This window comes from Lepus europaeus, chromosome 17 (assembly GCF_033115175.1).
Source record: "Lepus europaeus isolate LE1 chromosome 17, mLepTim1.pri, whole genome shotgun sequence".
Classification (NCBI taxonomy): Eukaryota; Metazoa; Chordata; class Mammalia; order Lagomorpha; family Leporidae; genus Lepus; species Lepus europaeus.
Genome location: NC_084843.1, coordinates 62,719,403 through 62,737,084, shown reverse-complemented (window position 1 = coordinate 62,737,084; position 17,682 = coordinate 62,719,403). Strand labels below are relative to the sequence as shown.

The window sequence follows — 17,682 nt, the reverse complement described above, 5'->3', positions numbered from 1 at the left end:
GAAGCCCAATGGCTGGCGCCGTGGCTTAACAGGCTAATCCTCCGCCTTGTGGCGCCGGCACACCGGGTTCTAGTCCCGGTTGGGGCACCGGATTCTATCCCGGTTGCCCCTCTTCCTAGGCCAGCTCTCTGCTGTGGCCTGGGAAGGCAGTGGAGGATGGCCCAAGTTCTTGGGCCCTGCACCTGCATGGGAGACCAGGAGAAGTACCTGGCTGCTGGCTTCGGATCAGTGAGATGCGCCAGCCTCAGCGGCCATTGGAGGGTGAACCAACGGCAAAAAGAAAGACCTTTCTCTCTCTCTCACTCACTATCCACTCTGCCTGTCAAAAAAAAAAAAAAGAGTAGGAAACCCACTGTTATGACATTAGCAGCTAGGCCAGGGATTGCTGATCATAATCTACACCAATTCATGTTCTTCTTATTTTTTTTTCAGAGATTTATTTATTTATTTGAAAGGCAGAGTTACAGAGAGAGAGAGAGAGAGAGAGAGAGAGAGAGAGAGAGAGGGAAAGATCTTGCATCTACTGGTTCACTCCCCAAATGGTCGCAATTGTTGGAGCTGCACCTATTCAAAGCCAGGAGCCAGGAGCTTCTTCCAGGTCTCCCATGTGGATGCAGGAACCCAAGGACTTGGGCCATCTTCTACTGCTTTCCCAGGGCATAGCAGAGAGCTGGATCAGAAGTGGAGCAGCCAGGACTCAAACTGGCACCCATATGGGATGCCAGCATTGCAGCTGACAGCTTTACCTAATACACCACAGCACTGGCCCCAGTTCATGTTCTTTAAGCAATGTCTTCCTCAAATAATAGTCTTTGTAGAATTCCTACATTCTTCTTTGCCTCTTTTTTGCTGTTTACTTATTTACTTATTTATTTACATTTATTTACAGAGAAAGAGAGGCAGAGGCAGAGAGATCTTCAATTCACTGGTTCACTCCCCAAATGGCTGCATTGGCCAGGGCTGGTCTGGGCCAAAGCCAGTAGCCAGAAGCTTTATCTGGGACTCCCACATGCATGCAGGGTTCCAAGCACTTGGGCTGTCCTCAGCTGCTTTCCCAGGCATTTTACCAGGGAGCTGAATCAGAGGTGGAGCAAGTGGGACCTGAACTAGTGCCCTTATGGGATTATTTATTTTGAAAGGCAGAGTTATAGAGAGAGAGAGGGAAAGATCTTCCATCTACTGGTTCACTCCCTATGGTCGGAGCTGCACCTATCCAAAGCCAGGAGCCAGGAGCTTCTTCCAGGTCTCCCATGCAGGTGCAGGGGCCCATTGCATTGCAAGTGGTGGCTTAACCCACTACACTGCAACACTGTTCCTCCTTTTTTGCTGTTTTTGAATTTGGGGTGACTTATATGAATTCTCTGAGCTTTAGGTTTTTTAATAAAACATAACCTTACAAAGTATTAAATAATATTTTTGTGTGAAAAGCATATAAAAATGCATCTATTATGAAGATGAATCAAGTACTATCTAGTTGTCCAATGTGAAGAGCATGCCATCTGAGAATGCCACTAGCTCAAGCTTAAGTTGGGACGAGTTTGGGGATTTGGTTGGATTATGGTTTCCATGGCTGTTCTGTCACTAGGCTTTCCACTGTGCTAGTGGAGCTGAATCCCTTGGTAAGTCCAGAAGGTTCAGCCATCTATTCTAGGCAGGTTGACATTTCATGTCCTGCCATGAGTGAACTCTGAAACTGAATGTCATTTATTCTAATGCAGTATGTGAGAGAATCTCTGTCCCCTCTTCAGCTTCATAAAAGTAATTTTAATATTTGGGGGAAAATTATGGAAATGCAAATTTCAAGTGAGTGCTTTAATCTGATGTCTATAAAAAGAAATTGATCCCCAAGGTGGGTGAAGTATATAGAATATCTACCTTTGAAAACTTGTATTTCATAACTGAGTTGATGTTTCACAGAAATAAAAGTAATTCTATTTATTCTTCCTTATAGAATTTTAGTGCTTTCTAAAAGGATTTAGCAAAAATTTATAAAATATTAATTACATTTAAATGTAAGATTTGTTGTCTTTTTATACAATTCTGTTTTCATCTCTTTTATTTTCTTTAGAAAAAAACACAAAGATGTGTTTTAAATTGTGGGTCTGAAATATAACTGTCATATTTTTTGTTTGTTTCTGGTTCAGATTGGGCCCAAATGGAAAGATGTGGTGACCAAATGCATCAAAGGTCATTATCAGCCTTTGCTGCTGCTTTATGCAGATCCCCAGGGAACCCCAGTATCCACTCAGGACCTGCCTTCCCACGCTGAGTTCCAGTCGTACAGCAGGACATGCTATGATAGTGAAGATTCGGGTGAGCAGCCTAGCTCTTTACTTCTCCCTTCCACCCTTCCCCTGTGATCAGGTAGTTGGGAATCATACCTCACTGTGTGCCTAGCTGGGAGAAAGAAAGATGAGAAAGAAGTGTCAACTTGTGCTGAAGCCTTGTGCCAGGTTTTTGTTTCCCTCAGCCTTGTAGAGTTATTGCTTCAATCACTTGACCCAAACTCAAAAATGAAAAGGAAATTTTGTTTACTGAAGCTGAGATACGGAGACCTCAGCATTTAGCCCTTTTTAAAAAAAATATTTTATTTATTTATTTGAAAGTTGGAGTTACAGAGAGGGAGAAGCAGAGGGAGGGAAAGAGAGAGAGAGGGAGAGAGAGGGATCTTCCTTCCGCTGGTTCACTCCCCAAATGGCCAGGAGCTTCATTTGGATCTCCCACATGGGTACAGGGGCCATCTCTGCTGCTTTCCCAGGCACATTAGCAGGGAGCTGGATTGGAAGTGGAGCAGCTGGGACTCGAACCGGTGCCCATATGGGATGCCAGCAATGCACCAGCCCCAGCATTTAGCCTTCTAATACCTTTAAAGATTCTTAATAGCAATTTAACAGTGACTTAAAGTGAGTTAAGACAAGAAAAATTAAGTCACTACAAAGCTAGTCATTTTGGAGAAATGAAAAATTTTTATTTTAAAATGGTAAGGGTAGTGATATTCCTTAGTTTTTGAATCAGTTGTTCACTTCCAAGTCAATTGTTTGGAACTTAAATAATGCCTTCCTCTAGAAACAGCTTATAGCTTGATGGCTGAAGTCTCAGGGGAGCCTACAGAGGCTCATAATATATCTGAAGTATAATTCTAATTGTTTTGGCTTGATTTCTGAAAAGGAGTCACAGCGAAATGTTCTTTTGCTCTTCTAGATCTAGGACTGTGATTTTGAAAAAGAAGAAAATTGACTTTAAAATCATTCTCCCTCCCCTTTGTACCCCCCTCCTGCTTGTTACCTGGTGCTTTCTTCCTACTCTTGGACCGCACCTTAACCTGCTCTACTCCTGCTCCCTTCAGTCAAATGCCCACTTGTCCTGTCATGCTTATCTCAGATGGGTGTTGAGAGCAAAGCATTCTGCTTAAAGAAATCCACACTAGAGTATACGTTACAGCCCCATAAATCATCAGGTATTAAAAATGCACATAGTGTCAGTTATAGTTTTTGAAGTAACATTGATCACAGTATAGGAGAAAATTTTGGGATAGCAGAACAACTGGTTATGTACGACCGGTTGGCCTAGGACTTTTCATCTAAGTAGATCTATTTTTCACAACTTTTTCATTTCTTCCACTTTTCCCCTGTAGGTTTACTAAAAACCACACAGTTTTTCACAGTGGCAGGCAAAGTGAGGGCTTCAGCAAGGTAGGGGCAGAGACGGGAGGAATTGTATGTTTGTCTGGGTGATCTGGAAGTTGGGAGTTGGGAAGAATGGCTTTGTGGTATCTCCTTCTCACCCTTGCATCTAGGAAGTTGTTGCCTTATGGACCTTTGTTGCATCCATCGCTTTGCTTTCTCTCTGTCATAGTTCTCTCCTTCCTCACTTTTGCATATATGTCTCCTCCTTCCCTCAGGGAGGGAGCCCTCCATCTCAAGTGACACTCGAACAGATTCCTCAACGGAGAGCTATCCCTACAAACACTCCCACCATGAGTCTGTGGTCAGTCACTTCTCTTCTGATTCTCAGGGGACAGTCATCTGTAATGTGGAGAATGACTCCATGTCCCAGAGCAGTCGGGACACAGGTAGGGACTTACACAGTGGACTCTGCTTGCCCGATTCAATGCCTGTTCCCAAGGAAAAGAAACTGGGGCAAATCAGAAATGTTTGCCATTCAATATCGAAAGGCACAGAAGTTGGGTCATTCAGTGGGGATACAAAGAAGGAACCCATTTCTGAAAGAACAGTAATGCTCCCTCGCACGTGCTCCTGTCAACAGCAGCATATCAGTAAGGACTATGGTAGTGATTGTTATTGTAATTATGCTGAAGCCTGCTTTTCTCTTGCTATCCTTTTGATCCCTGTCCTTACCATTGTACCCTATTATACCCTTGTAGTCTTGCACCTTGTCATATTATTGTGCCATGCTTCGTGCTGAGTGAGGGGTGTTGAGAGCAAGTGTATTTATGAGTGGGGGACACCTACTTAACAGCTTTCTAGATTTCCTAAAGGACAGAGGAGCAAAAGATGAAAGATAGCCTGTTTGTTATTGTGTGTTCCTGGCAGAGAACACATTCTTAAATTGTTTTGTTAATCTTTAGGAGACAGTACTTATGTTGGAAGAAATCAATACCAGCCATGAAAGGAAGAATAGTGAGTTACTGCTGAGATGAAAAGTTCATTATGAGAGATAAAACAGCCAAGGCATAAAACAGTGCACATTCCCTTGGGGATTTTGAGATGTAGCAAGCTCATAACTTCAGATTGTGGGTTGTATTGTGTGTGCACGGCCATTTTTTAAAATTGGGAATTTCAAACATGTTTAAAAGTTTATAGAATATTTTACTGCCCCTCCATGGACCTGCTACCTAGTTTTAATAATTATAACTTTATGTCAATCTAGTTTTATCTGTACCTATGCCCACTTCCCCCAACTCCTGAATTAATATGAAGCAAATTCCAGATATCATATTACTTTTCCCATAAGTATCCTAGTATATACTGCTAAAAAATAAGTCATTTTATCCAATTATAAATGTTATAACTTTCTAATGGTTTGCATGTTTGACTCAGAATCCAGATGAGGTCTATATGTTGCTATAGGTTGATACTTTTAAAAAAATTTTAAAGGTTTATTTTTATTTATATGAAAGGCAGAGTGAAACAAAGAGAGAGGAAAGACAGAGGTAGAAAACTTCCATTCAGTGGTTCACTCCCCAGAATGGCCGCAACAACCTGGGCTGGGCCAGGCTGAAGCCAGGAGCCAGGAACTCCACCCTGGTCTCCTAATGGTTGACAGGGGCTCAAACACTTGGATCATCTTCTGCTGCCTTCCCAGGCACATTAGCAGGGAGCTGGATTGGAAGTGGACCAGCACTCCCACATAATATGCCAAAGTCATAAGCAGCAGCTTAACTCACTGCACCACTACACTAGCCTCAATAAGACTTTTATTTTTTATTATTTTTAAATGTATAGGTTTTTCTTCTATTTTTCCTTGTAATTTATTGTTGAAGAACCAAGTAGTTGTCCTTTAGATATGCCACATTCTATAGTTTGTTGATTGTATCCCCATGGTATACTTTAACATGTTTCTTCACCCTCTATTATAAATTAGTTGCACCTAGAGGTTTGGTTAGATTACACTGATTTTTCTTTTCATGACTACTGAATAAATGGTGTTAAGTATGAGGGTTTTTGTTGTTGTTGTTGTTTAAGATTTGTTTATTTGAAAGGCAGAGAGCGAGAGAGAGAAGGAGAGAGAAAAAGAGAGAGAGAGAGAGAGGTCTTCCACCCACTGGTTCACTCCCTAATTGGCTGCAACTGCTGGAACTGATTCGAAGCCAGGAGCCTGGAGCTTCTCCTGGGTCTCCCACGTGGGTGCAGGGGCCATGGACTTGGGCCATCTTCCACTGTTTTCCCAGGCATATTAGAAGGAAACTGGATTGGAAATGGAGTGGCCGGGACTCAAACTCATTTGCATATGGGATACTGGCACTGCAGGCGGCAGCTTAGCCTATTATGCCACAGCACTGCCCTCCTAAGTGCATTTTTAAGACCCTATTTCTGAAACCATGAACCAGAGACATAGGATAAACGACCCATAATTTCCAGGAGAGTCAGGTTCCTGGTAAATGTGTGTTTAGGGTGGGAGGAGGTGGCCATTGGTTTAACATTTATAAGATTTTGTTGCTCCAGATAATTTCCTCCTTTATTAAATCTTTCTGGAACTCATAGATAGCAAAGGAGCAGATAAAAGCAATAAAGTACTATGCAGGGCAATTGATTAAAAATTACATATCGGGCCAGCGCCACGGCTCACTAGGCTAATCCTCCGCCTGCAGTGCTGGCACACCGGGTTCTAGTCCTAGTTGGGGTGCTGGTTCTGTCCCGGTTGCTCCTCTTCCAGGCCAGCTCTCTGCTGTTGCCCAGGAGGGCAGTGGAGGATGGCCCAAGTGCCTGGGCCCTGCACCTGCATGGGAAACCAGGAGGAAGCACCTGGCTCCTGGCTTCAGATTGATGCAGCGCCGGCTGTAGCGGCCATTAGGGGAGTGAACCAATGGAAGGAAGACCTTTCTCTCTGTCTCTCTCTCTCTCTCTCACTGTCTAACTCTGCCTGTCAAAAAAAAAAAATTATATGTCTACATATCACTATGTTACTGATACATGAATATGCAGAGGGTTTTTTACATATTAACAGATGAAAACAAATTTCTCTCAGCTCTCAGTGCATTTCAGAATCGAGTGGATTTTCTCTAAGCCTATCTTGAAACTTAATTCTAGTTTGGCTTCCAACAACTTAGCTGATTATATCCTTTAGAATCTGACCTTTACTGAATAATCTAAATCATACTTATATATTTGCATATTGTAGGCATGAAGTAGGGCAAGCTACAGAAAATAGCCCAGCTCTCTTGGGTTTCCCAGTTGCTAGTATTGAGGAGCCATGGAGTATCATTTCTGACTGAAGCCTGGCTTGGGGATGGGAATGAGAGTGTCAGAGTTAAAATGTTATTTTAAATGATCTTTCTTTCAGGAAGATTTATTTGTATATTTATTTATTTATTTTTGACAGGCAGAGTTAGACAGTGAGAGAGAGAGAAAGAGAAAGGTCTTCCTTCCATTGATTCACCCCCCAAATTGCCGCTGCAGCTGGCTCGCTGCGCCGATCTGAAGCCAGGAGCCAGGTGGTTCCTCCTGGTTTCCCATGCAGGTGCAGGGCCCAAGCACTTGGGCCATCCTCCACAGCCTTCCCGGGCCACAGCGGAGAGCTGGACGGGAAGAGGAGCAACCAGGACAGAATCCTGCACCCCAACCGGGACTAGAACCCGGGGTGCCGGCACTGCAGGCAGAGGATTAGCCTAGTGAGCCGCGGCGCCGGCCTATTTTTTTATTTTTAAGATTTATCGTTTTTATTTGAAAGGCATAATTACAGAGAGGCTGAGGGAGAGGGAGAGAGAGAGAGAGAGTCTCCCATCTGCTGGTTTACTCCCCAGTTGGCCACACTGGCCAGAGCTGTGCCAATCCAAAGCCGGGAGCCAGGAGCTTCTTCTGGGTCTCCCACGCAGGTGCAGGGACCCAAGGAATTGGGCCATCTTCTACTGCTTTAGCAGCCAGGACTTGAACTGGCACCCATATGGGATGCCGGCACGGTAGGCGCAGCTTTAGTCGCTACGCCACAGCACCGGCCTCAGGAAGATTTAGAACTGAGTCCTAGTGCTATATATAGTCAGAACTCTAGTGGGCCAACGCTGGGCACCTGGAATGATTCTAGATGTAGAATAAATCAGTTTTTCCTGGGTATGTATTATTAAATAAGTAAAAGGGAAATTCTGTCTTCTGTAATGAGGGGAAATACATGAGTACATGATATTTTGACTAATCTTTAAGACTTTGGCCTTTTAAAAATTACCAAGGAACCCATGCTTTGTCCTTTTGTGTCAATGGCAAAGATTAGGAACAAGATTGAGGCTGACAGTTAACTGCTCAGGAGACATTGTAAACTTGGAAGTGAGAAACTCCTACTCCCTCCCTACTTTTTTTTTTAAATTGAAGATTTATTTATTTTGAAAGTCAGAGTTAGAGAGAGAGAGATCTTCCATCCACTGGTTCAGTCTCCAGATGGCCAAACAGCCAACACTGGGCCAGGCCAAAGCCAGGAGCTAGGAGGTTCATCCGGGTCTCCCATGTGTGTGGCAGGGACCCAAACACTTGGGCCATCTTCCATTGCTTTTCCCAGACTGCTAGTAGGGAGCTGGATTGGAAGTGGAGCAGCCAGGACATGAACCAGTGCCCATATGAAATGCTGGCATCATAGGTGGTGGCTTAACCCTCTATGCTGTAACACCAGCCCCCCAAAATTCCTACCCTGAAATCAGATGGCCTTTGCCTCTACCACTTCTGACCCATGGGTACACTAAATCAGTGGCACTGCCATAAATCCTCAGGAGGATAGTCTTAGAAACCAGCTTACCCTCATTTCCTTCTTTCAGGACACCTGACTGATAGTGAATGTAACCAGAAGCACACATCCAAGAAAGGCTCCCTGATAGAGCGCAAGAGGAGCTCTGGCCGGGTGAGGAGGAAAGGCGATGAGCCGCAGGCCTCCGGCTACCACAGTGAAGGCAAGCCACTCTGCGCTGCTCCTCTCTCCAGCCCTGCTGTCAAACTTTTCTCACACCCCAGACTGCTGGCTTCTCCTCTATTCTCAAGGGCCTTTCCCTTGCTTTTTAGGCTTTTGGGGTCCGGGTATCTGCAATTACTTTCAACATCTATACTTGTTTCATTCTTTGTGTTTGTAGGAGAAACACTGAAAGAGAAGCAAGCGCCTAGGAATGCCTCCAAACTGTCGAGCAGCACTAACAGGCTGAGAGATTTTAAAGAGACAGTCAGCAACATGATTCATAACAGACCTTCCCTGGCTTCTCAGACCAGCGTAGGCTCTGCCTGTGGGGCGAGAGCAGAGCAGCCAGACAAAAAAGCGCCTAGGAGCCTACCTTTACACTCGCGCGACTGGGAAATAGAGAGCACCAGCAGTGAGTCAAAATCCAGCTCTTCCAGCAAGTATCGTCCCACATGGAGACCCAAGCGAGAGTCTCTGAATATTGACAGTATTTTTAGTAAGGACAAAAGGAAGCATTGTGGCTACACCCAGCTTAGCCCCTTTTCTGAGGATTCAGGTGAGGAGATAATTAGGGAAGAATTGGGCTTTCAAATAAAATTGATTTAAATTTTTTAAAAACCTAGGAATATTAAGGATCTGCATTCATTGAAAGAGCAACTGGAGGGAGGGGTTAGTTAGGTCTTGATTTGGAGCAAGTGCTCAATCTACCTCCTCTTCTATTCTTGTGTTTTGATTGGGATAGCTAAAGAATTCACACCAGAGGAACTAAGCAAGCCACCTACTTATGACATTAAAGCTGAAGGACCAAGCCCCCAGTACAAGCCCTGGGGCCCAGTGCGACCAGGCTCTCACCTATTAGAGCAGCACCCTCGCCTAATTCAGCGAATGGAATCTGGCTATGAGAGCAGTGAGAGAAACAGCAGCAGCCCTGTCAGCTTGGATGCAGCTCTGCCTGAGAGCTCGAATGTCTACAGGTATTGTTTGGCCTTTGAATAGAGCTATTGTGCCTTGCTGCAGCGGGAGCCTCATACTTGGGGCTTTCAGCCATGGCTTGGACAAAGTGGAGTGATGGGATTTATTCCCAGTACTCGCTGTGCTCCATCAACTTTGTATTGCAAGAACGCCCTCTGCTGGTAGGAAAAGCAAAGGGACTTGTTAAATGAGTAAATGCTTTTATTTAAAATATGTACAAACTAATTGTTCAGTGGTCGCTTCAGGAATATGTATACTAAAATTGGAGCAATACAGACATTAGCATGGCCCTTGTGCAAAGTGACACATAAGTTTGTGAAATGTCCCATAATTTTCAGATAGATAGGATGAACAAGTCTAGATACTTAATCAGTGTGGGAACTATACACAGGTAATTAAGTTATATTGTATGTATAATTTATGCAGAGTCAATAGATTGTAACTGTTTTTTTGCCACACACAAAAAAATGGTTATCTGTGAAATGGTAGGTTAATTTGCTTCACTGCAGTTATGTTAGTACTATTGATATATATCCCAGAATATCACATTGTAGTTTAAATGTACACATTTTAGAAAATTTGTGTGAAATAATTGTTTAGTAAATATCTTTTAATGAATTAGTGATTCAAAGCTTTTATAATGCTAAAATCAGAGAAAAAACTCAACTCGTTTATTCTTTCCATTTTGGAATTTTTTTTAAGGCTCTGAGGATTCTGTTTTACAGAGGTAATGATAGTCATATCTTATACAAAAATGATGCCAGTATAATAGAACTCACTGCACCCTGCCCATAAGGCTCATTTTGATCTTTATACTTTGGATCTCCATGCATTTACTGAGTTGGCATGCGGGAAGTTTTCCTAACAGTAGAACTGCTTTGGAAGGAAAGTTTATACCTCCCACAAGGGTGACAGTCACATCCTCATATTTTCAGCTATTCTTTGCTGACCACAGGACCCTGTTCAGTTTGCTTATGAGAAGATACTACAAAGATTTAGTAAGAACGAGGAAGGCATTACATATAAGAGCAATGTTTTCACTAATTCATTCAGTAGATTTCGAATGTCTACTATGTGCCAGATGGGAATTGAAGTGAGATAAGATGGAATGAGTGGATGTTTCAGTTTTCCAGTAGTTTAGCAGAAGCTTTGATTACATTAGTTGGTTGTTTTCTTGGAGGAATTTAGCCCTAGGAATGTTGCTAGTAATCACCACTCTGAGTTCTCTTTTAAAGGGATCCAAGTGCTAAGAGATCAGTTGGCTTTGTCCCTTCTTGGCGTCATATCCCGAAGTCTCACAGCAGTAGCATCTTAGAGGTGGATTCCACAGCATCTGTTAGTGGCTGGAAAAAGAGTCAGCCTTTCTCAGGTAAGCAGGACTCTGGATTTGGGAGGTTGGATTTGACTACCAGTTCTGTTTGGGGAACAGCCTGTCCTGGGCATATTTGAAATTAGAAGACAGTTGTATTTTGCGTGTATCATCAGAATGCAAATGTAGACGCTTTTGAGTTGCTTTATCTTTGGGTTTCTTTTTTGTTCTCTATCAGGGCTTGCCTGAATGTTTCTTTCCATCTTGCAGATAGCCCTTCTAGAAGTGGAAGGAACAGAAATAATTGTGAACAGTATTGATAACAACTCTATTCCTCATAAATAGGTTCCTTAATATAAAGGCAATCTCTTGGGGAATAAATTTTTAAGGATTTATTTATTTTACTTGAAAGACAGAATTATATATAGAGAGGGTGAGACAGAGAGAAAGAGATCTTCCTTCCACTGGATCACTCCCCAAATGGCTGCAACAGCTGGAGCTATGTCAGAGCAAAACCAGGAGTTTCTTATGGGTCTCACGTGGGTGCTGGGGCCCAAGCACTTGGGCCAGACTCTGCTGCTTTCCCAGCTGCATTAGCAGTGAGCTGGATTGGAAGTGGAGCAGCCCATATGGGATGCTGGGGCTACAGGAAGTGGCTTAACCCCTTACACTCCTGTGCCGGCCCTGGGAAACAGATTTCTTATTCTTAATACTATGAATTAAAATATCAAAATGGGGCATGTAATCTCTGGCAGAATTGGTAAATGAGCAATACAAACTGGCCTTACCATTGCCTCTATGTCCTAGCCAGTCTAATTACTAGTTCTCTTGATAGTCACTTCAAGTTCTTGAAGGTGGCTAGGATGGAAATTTGAAGCAGCACTAATAAGAAGGTGTGAACCCCATTGCATGTGAATGCTATGGTTTGCTGACACCTAGCAGAGCACAGCAGTGCCTGTGGAGGCTAGTATGCCTAGAATCCTGGGTTACACTCAGTTATAGTTAGAGATTGATGAAAGAAATTCATCTTCCCAATGAAATTATAAATTTGTTTTTTTGTTTTGTTTTGTTTTTTTGTTTTTTTGACAGGCAGAGTGGACAGTGAGAGAGAGACAGAGAGAAAGGTCTTCCTTTTGCTGTTGGTTCACCCTCCAATGGCCGCCGCAGCTGGTGCGCTGCGGCTGGCGCACTGCACTGGTCCGATGGCAGGAGCCGGGTGCTTCTCCTGGTCTCCCATGGGGTGCAGGGCCCAAGAACTTGGGCCATCCTCCACTGCACTCCCTGGCCACAGCAGAGAGCTGGCCTGGAAGAGGGGCAACCGGGACAGGATCGGTGCCCTGACCGGGACTAGAACCCGGTGTGCTGGCGCCGCAAGGCGGAGGATTAGCCTAGTGAGCTGCGGCGCCGGCCATAAATTTGGTTTATTTCCCACATTTTAAAATTTCATGTTGAATAATTGAGAAATTTCATGTATATGCCTATTCTCCTTCTCTTCAAAAGACCAACACTTTTCAGTACTCTTGAATCTCAGGATTTCCCTGATAGTCCTCAATTCTGACCAGCTGGTTTCTTTGACAAGTGCAAGATATTAAAGCACAGAATAGCCACTTTTATCTGATGATAAAATTATAGAAGTAAATCATATCTAATAATTCAGTAACCTCCTTTTGCGCCCTGAAACTGAAGGAATTTAGTGTTATCATTATATTATTTTATCTTTTTACATCTTCTTCTGGGCTTACACAAGTACATGGAAAAGCTTATGTATATGTATATAGGCCACTACCAGTTTTAAAAATATAAGATGAAGTCATGTTATTCTATCTTTTACTTATTTTTAAAAAATATTTCTTTATTTGAAAGTCAGAGTTACACAGAAAGAGGAGGAGAGGCAGAGAGAGAGAGAAAGAGAGAGAGAGAGGTCTTCCATCCACTGGTTCACTACCCAGATGGCCACAATGGCCAGAGCTGTGTCGATCCGAAGCCAGGATCCAGGAGCTTCTTCTGGGTCTCCCACATGGATGCAGGGGCCCAAGGACTTGGGCCATGTTCTACTGCTTTCCCAGGTCATAGCAGAGAGCTGGATCTAAAGTGGAGCAGCCGGGACTTGAACTGGTGACCATATAGGATGCCGGCACTAGAGGCAGCAGCTTTACCTGCTACACCACAGCGCTGGCCCCTATTCTATCTTTTTTTTTTTTTTTTTTTTGACAGGCAGAGTGGACAGTGAGAGAGAGAGACAGAGAGAAAGGTCTTCCTTTTGCCGTTGGTTCACCCTCCAATGGCCGCTGCGGTAGCGCGCTGCGGCCGGCGCACCGCGCTGTTCCGATGGCAGGAGCCAGGTGCTTCTCCTGGTCTCCCATGAGGTGCAGGGCCCAAGCACTTGGGCCATCCTCCACTGCACTCCCTAGCCACAGCAGAGAGCTGGCCTGGAAGAGGGGCAACCGGGACAGGATCGGTGCCCCGACCGGCACTAGAACCCGGTGTGCCGGCGCCGCAAGGCGGAGGATTAGCCTAGTGAGCCGCGGCGCCGGCCTATTCTATCTATTTTAAACTTAATTTATCATAAGCTTCCTTCTAGATTTATCTAGATAAATCTAGATTACTTAGATCCTTCTATGAACACTTATAAAGTTGAATTTATTATTATTTTTTTTTTTTGACAGGCAGAGTGGACAGTGAGAGAGACAAAGAGAAAGGTCCTCCTTTGCCATTCGTTCACCCTCCAATGGCCCCCGCAGCTGGTGCGCTGCGGCTGGCGCACTGCGCTAATCCAAAGCCAGGAGCCGGGTGCTTCTCCTGGTCTCCCATGTGGGTGCAGGGCCCAAGAACTTGGGCCATCCTCCACTGCATTTCCGGGCCACAGCAGAGAGCTGGCCTGGAAGAGGGGCAACCGGGATAGAATCCAGTGCCCCGACCGGGACTAGAACTCAGTGTGCTGGCGCCGCAGGCGGAGGATTAGCCTATTGAGCCGTGGTGCCAGCCATAAAGTTGAATTTTTACTACTGTGTATATTTTACAGGCTCGTTAAAGAGATGGTGGAAATTTACAGTGAGAAAATCTTCCCATGAGTCAAAGGCAATACCTCTAGAGAGTGCTCCCTAACGGATAACAGTATGGATTATTAATTTAACTTACTTGGTTTTAATGTAGCTGCACCATTCGCCATCTGTGTTACCTTGGTCAATATTATTTATCCTTTGACTCAGCAAGTTAAACTGCCTCTTGGGACACCTGCATCCCATGTTGGAGTGCAGGTTCCATTCCTGGCTACTTTGCTTCCTATCCAGCTTCTGCTAATGCATCCTGGAAGGCAGCAGATGAGGGATCAAGTGCTTGGTTCCCTGCCACCCGCCATGGAAGACCTGGATGGGGTTCCAGGTTCTTGGCATTGGCCTAGTTTAGCCTTGGCTATTGTGAGCATCTAGGGAGTGAACCAGCAGATGAAAGATCCTGCCCCCCCCCCCCCCAACTCTGGCTCACTTTCAAATGAATGAAAAAAAAAAACATTAAAAAAATTATTTCCCTTTTTGTGACTCAGTTTCCTCATTCCTAAATTGGTGGTAATAATAGAATCTACCTCTTCAGTTGTGAGAAATAAATGAAATAATGGGTTCATGTGAAAGTGCTTAAACTTTTCCTTGTGGGGCCAGAACTGTGGCATAGTGGCATAGTGGGCTAGGCCTCCACCTCTGGCACCAGCATCCCATATGGACACTGGTTCATGTCTTGGCTGCTCCTCTTCTGATCCAGCTCTCTGCTTAAGGCTTAGGAAAGCAGTGGAAGATGGCACAAATGCTTGGGCCTCTGTACCCATTTAGGAGACTTAGAAGAACCTCCTGGCTCCTGGCTTCAGATCTGCCCAGCTCCGACTGTTGTAGCCATTTGGGGAGTGAACCAATGGATGGAAGACCTCTCTCTGTGTCTCTCCCTGTCTATTTCTGTAGCTCTGCTTCTCAAATAAATAAATAAAAATCCTCAAAAAATAAAATAAACTTTTCCTGGTGCATAGTTATTGTTCAATAAATGTTAGGTGTCCTGTTGTTATAAAGCACTCAATAAATATTTGCTGTTGTTGGTTGATTTTACTATTACTATTCATGGCTCAGGTCCCACCCTGAATCTTACATGGAAAGCATTATCCAAAACATGGAGTCTAAATTGAAGACAACAATTCAAAAGGAAAAGTAGTATCAGAGTCATAAATGCAATGCTTAGTGTTGGTTATGGAAATGTGTTAACTTACCTACTCCTTTGCTCGTATCCCAGGTGGAGAGATATCTTCTAAAAGTGAACTGGATGAATTGCAGGAAGAGGTGGCCAGGAGGGCTCAGGAACAGGAACTTCGAAGGAAGCGAGAGAAGGAATTAGAGGCAGCTAAAGGATTCAACCCTCATCCCAGCCGCTTCATGGACTTGGATGAACTGCAGAGTCAGGGTAATTGTGAGCATTAGGTTGTGGGTAACTGGGACAGAGAGAAAGGGTAGAAAAAAGGGCCTAAGCTCGTAAGTTCCCTGTCTGCTCTGTAATACAGTTTTATCAGCCATTCCAGTGAGAACTGGTTAAAGTAGGAAGTGGCAAGGCTTATTGACGAGGGACTTCTACTTGCTGGAAAGAATCTTTCTCTGAAGACACCCATCCTGGATTTGGGGAAGTGGATCTGCCACACAGGAACCCAGCTCAAAGCCTAATTTATTTTTGATACCATGACAATTTATTTCACAATCTCTTATTGTTTGCATGGACTTAACCTAAGGTGCCCCAAGTTTGTCACTTTTTTCTCATTAGGATAACATTTTGTACCAAAAGAGACTGTCTTTTGAAATGAAAATTCAACAAGGCTGAGGTGTCTACCTTAGAATAGGCCATGAAGACTATTTCTTAGTTTCTCTTTCCACAAAGTGGATTTATCATTCTTAATACAAATGGTGCTAAAACAATATAAAGGCTGGGATCAGTGCCATTTGGGTGGCTGCATTCTGTTGACCATTTCTGTGTTGTTGTTGTTGTTGTTGTTGTTTCTTTTATCAACACTTAGAAAAGCTTCCTAGACTAAGTTGTCCTAGTTTGGAGCAATTTCTCTACTCCTATCCTACTGTCTGTTGCTTTAAGATAATTGTTGTTTTAAATTTCCCAGAGCATTGTATTTGTTTCAAAGTTAGTTTCAAATTTCTAATTCCTTACTGTCTCTGTAATTGGATAGTCTTTTCTTCCTTTTTGACCTCATTATATCTCAATGGTGTCACAGGTTTATATTGCTTCTGAAAGAGGGGCCTTCTTGTCTCTTTCCTTGCCTACCCTCTGCTACCACCACCACCCTTACCCCTGTCACTTGGGCAGTACATTAAATTTTGGAGGAAATCCTGTTGGCTATATTTCATTTTCAATTCTCCTTAAAATTAGGGTTCAGATTCTCCCTGGAGAGCTAAGATTCTGGAGGATAAGAATTAAAATCTTACAGTGGTTGAACCATTACAATTTGCCTACATTCTACAAAGCAGAGAAATTTTTTTTTTTTTTTTTGACAGACAGAGTGGATAGTGAGAGAGAGAGACAGAGAGAAAGGTCTTCCTTTTTGCCGCTGGTTCACCCTCCAATGGCCGCTGCGGCTGGCGCATCTCGCTGATCCGAAGCCAGGAGCCAGGTGCTTCTCCTGGTCCATGCGGGTGCAGGGCCCAAGCACTTGGGCCATCCTCCACTGCCTTCCCGGGCCATAGCAGAGAGCTGGCCTGGAAGAGGGGCAACCGGGATAGAATCCGGCGCCCCAACCGGGACTAGAACCCGGTGTGCCGGCGCTGCAAGGCAGAGGATTAGCCTGTTAAGCCACGGCGCCGGCTGCAGAGAAATTTTTTTAATGGCTTTATTCCTTACCTCTGTTTATAGAGGTTGTATAGATTCAGTATTTGATTCTAAATATTATAAAAACCATACCTCTAGAGATGGGATGACATCTCTGTCCAAATTCTTCAAAACTAACCTATAATTCCCATTGCTCTCAAAAAAACATGAAGAATCAGGAAGTGAATGTTAGGGATGTGGGAGAGCCTTTCTTACCTTTCTAGTGCTGTTGGAGATAAGTGGAGGGTAGGTGGAGACATTGTGAGAGGAATGACTTAGACATTTTGATTTTTTTTCCCCCTGCAACCTTGTGAAAGCTCAATGTCATTTCCAATTGTAGGTAAACATGTGTTACAGCTTTTTGCCAGTTTATGGTTATGAGTGAATTTAGAAATAAAAGGAGCACATAAACAAGGGTTTATTTGCAAGAGTTGCTCTTACTATTCTTCCTAACCTCTTCATCTGCCATTGTGCATGGAGTCTTCTGCACTGGCTTTGGCACACATTCACTTTGAGAAGACAAAAGAATATTCCAAGTTTACTTTACAGGAAGGTGACTTTTTGGAGGTAGTTTTGTTGAACAAAGCCATGATAAAAGTATTTAATAGTGCTGATGAAAGGTCTCTGAATGTGACCCAACTACAGTGGTCTGTACACTGAGGCAGGAAGTACACTGACTTTTCAGTTTGGGATGAGGCAGAGAGGACTGTGAATTGACATAGGAAAGAGGTGGTATAGATGTCTTCCCACAGATTAGTGAAGCCACCTTGCCATAAGATGGTAGTGGAGATGTGAGTGAAAGTCTAGGGTGTTCTGACAGTGGTTGGCAAGATGTATCCTGTTGTTTTATGGAAGAGGAGCTCAGTTCTAGGCATAAGAAATGACATTTTGTTCTTTCCTTGAGGGACTCTGAGAGGTCCTGTAGTTGAAATATGTGGCCAGCGATGACATGT

General features: G+C 43.8%; 1 protein-coding gene and 1 non-coding gene across 17 annotated transcripts in view; both read left to right on the top strand.

Annotated features, from left to right (window-relative positions):
- The window catches only part of USP54 (ubiquitin specific peptidase 54), a 131,128-nt gene that overhangs the window by 93,100 nt on the left and 20,346 nt on the right, over positions 1 to 17,682 (top strand). For 13 of the 16 annotated variants that reach the window (XM_062214121.1, XM_062214126.1, XM_062214123.1 and 10 more), the window contains 7 exons: positions 2,145 to 2,313; positions 3,902 to 4,072; positions 8,480 to 8,611; positions 8,789 to 9,166; positions 9,353 to 9,584; positions 10,818 to 10,951; positions 15,161 to 15,328. In XM_062214121.1, coding sequence (XP_062070105.1) covers positions 2,145 to 2,313; positions 3,902 to 4,072; positions 8,480 to 8,611; positions 8,789 to 9,166; positions 9,353 to 9,584; positions 10,818 to 10,951; positions 15,161 to 15,328 — 1,384 coding nt within the window. The remainder of the gene's footprint in view (positions 1 to 2,144; positions 2,314 to 3,901; positions 4,073 to 8,479; positions 8,612 to 8,788; positions 9,167 to 9,352; positions 9,585 to 10,817; positions 10,952 to 15,160; positions 15,329 to 17,682) is intronic. The other 3 variants (XM_062214131.1, XM_062214132.1, XM_062214133.1) reach the window with 1 other exon arrangement.
- On the top strand, positions 9,815 to 9,917 carry LOC133776423 (U6 spliceosomal RNA). Its single transcript, XR_009868372.1, has one exon. It is a non-coding gene; the product is annotated as a U6 spliceosomal RNA (small nuclear RNA).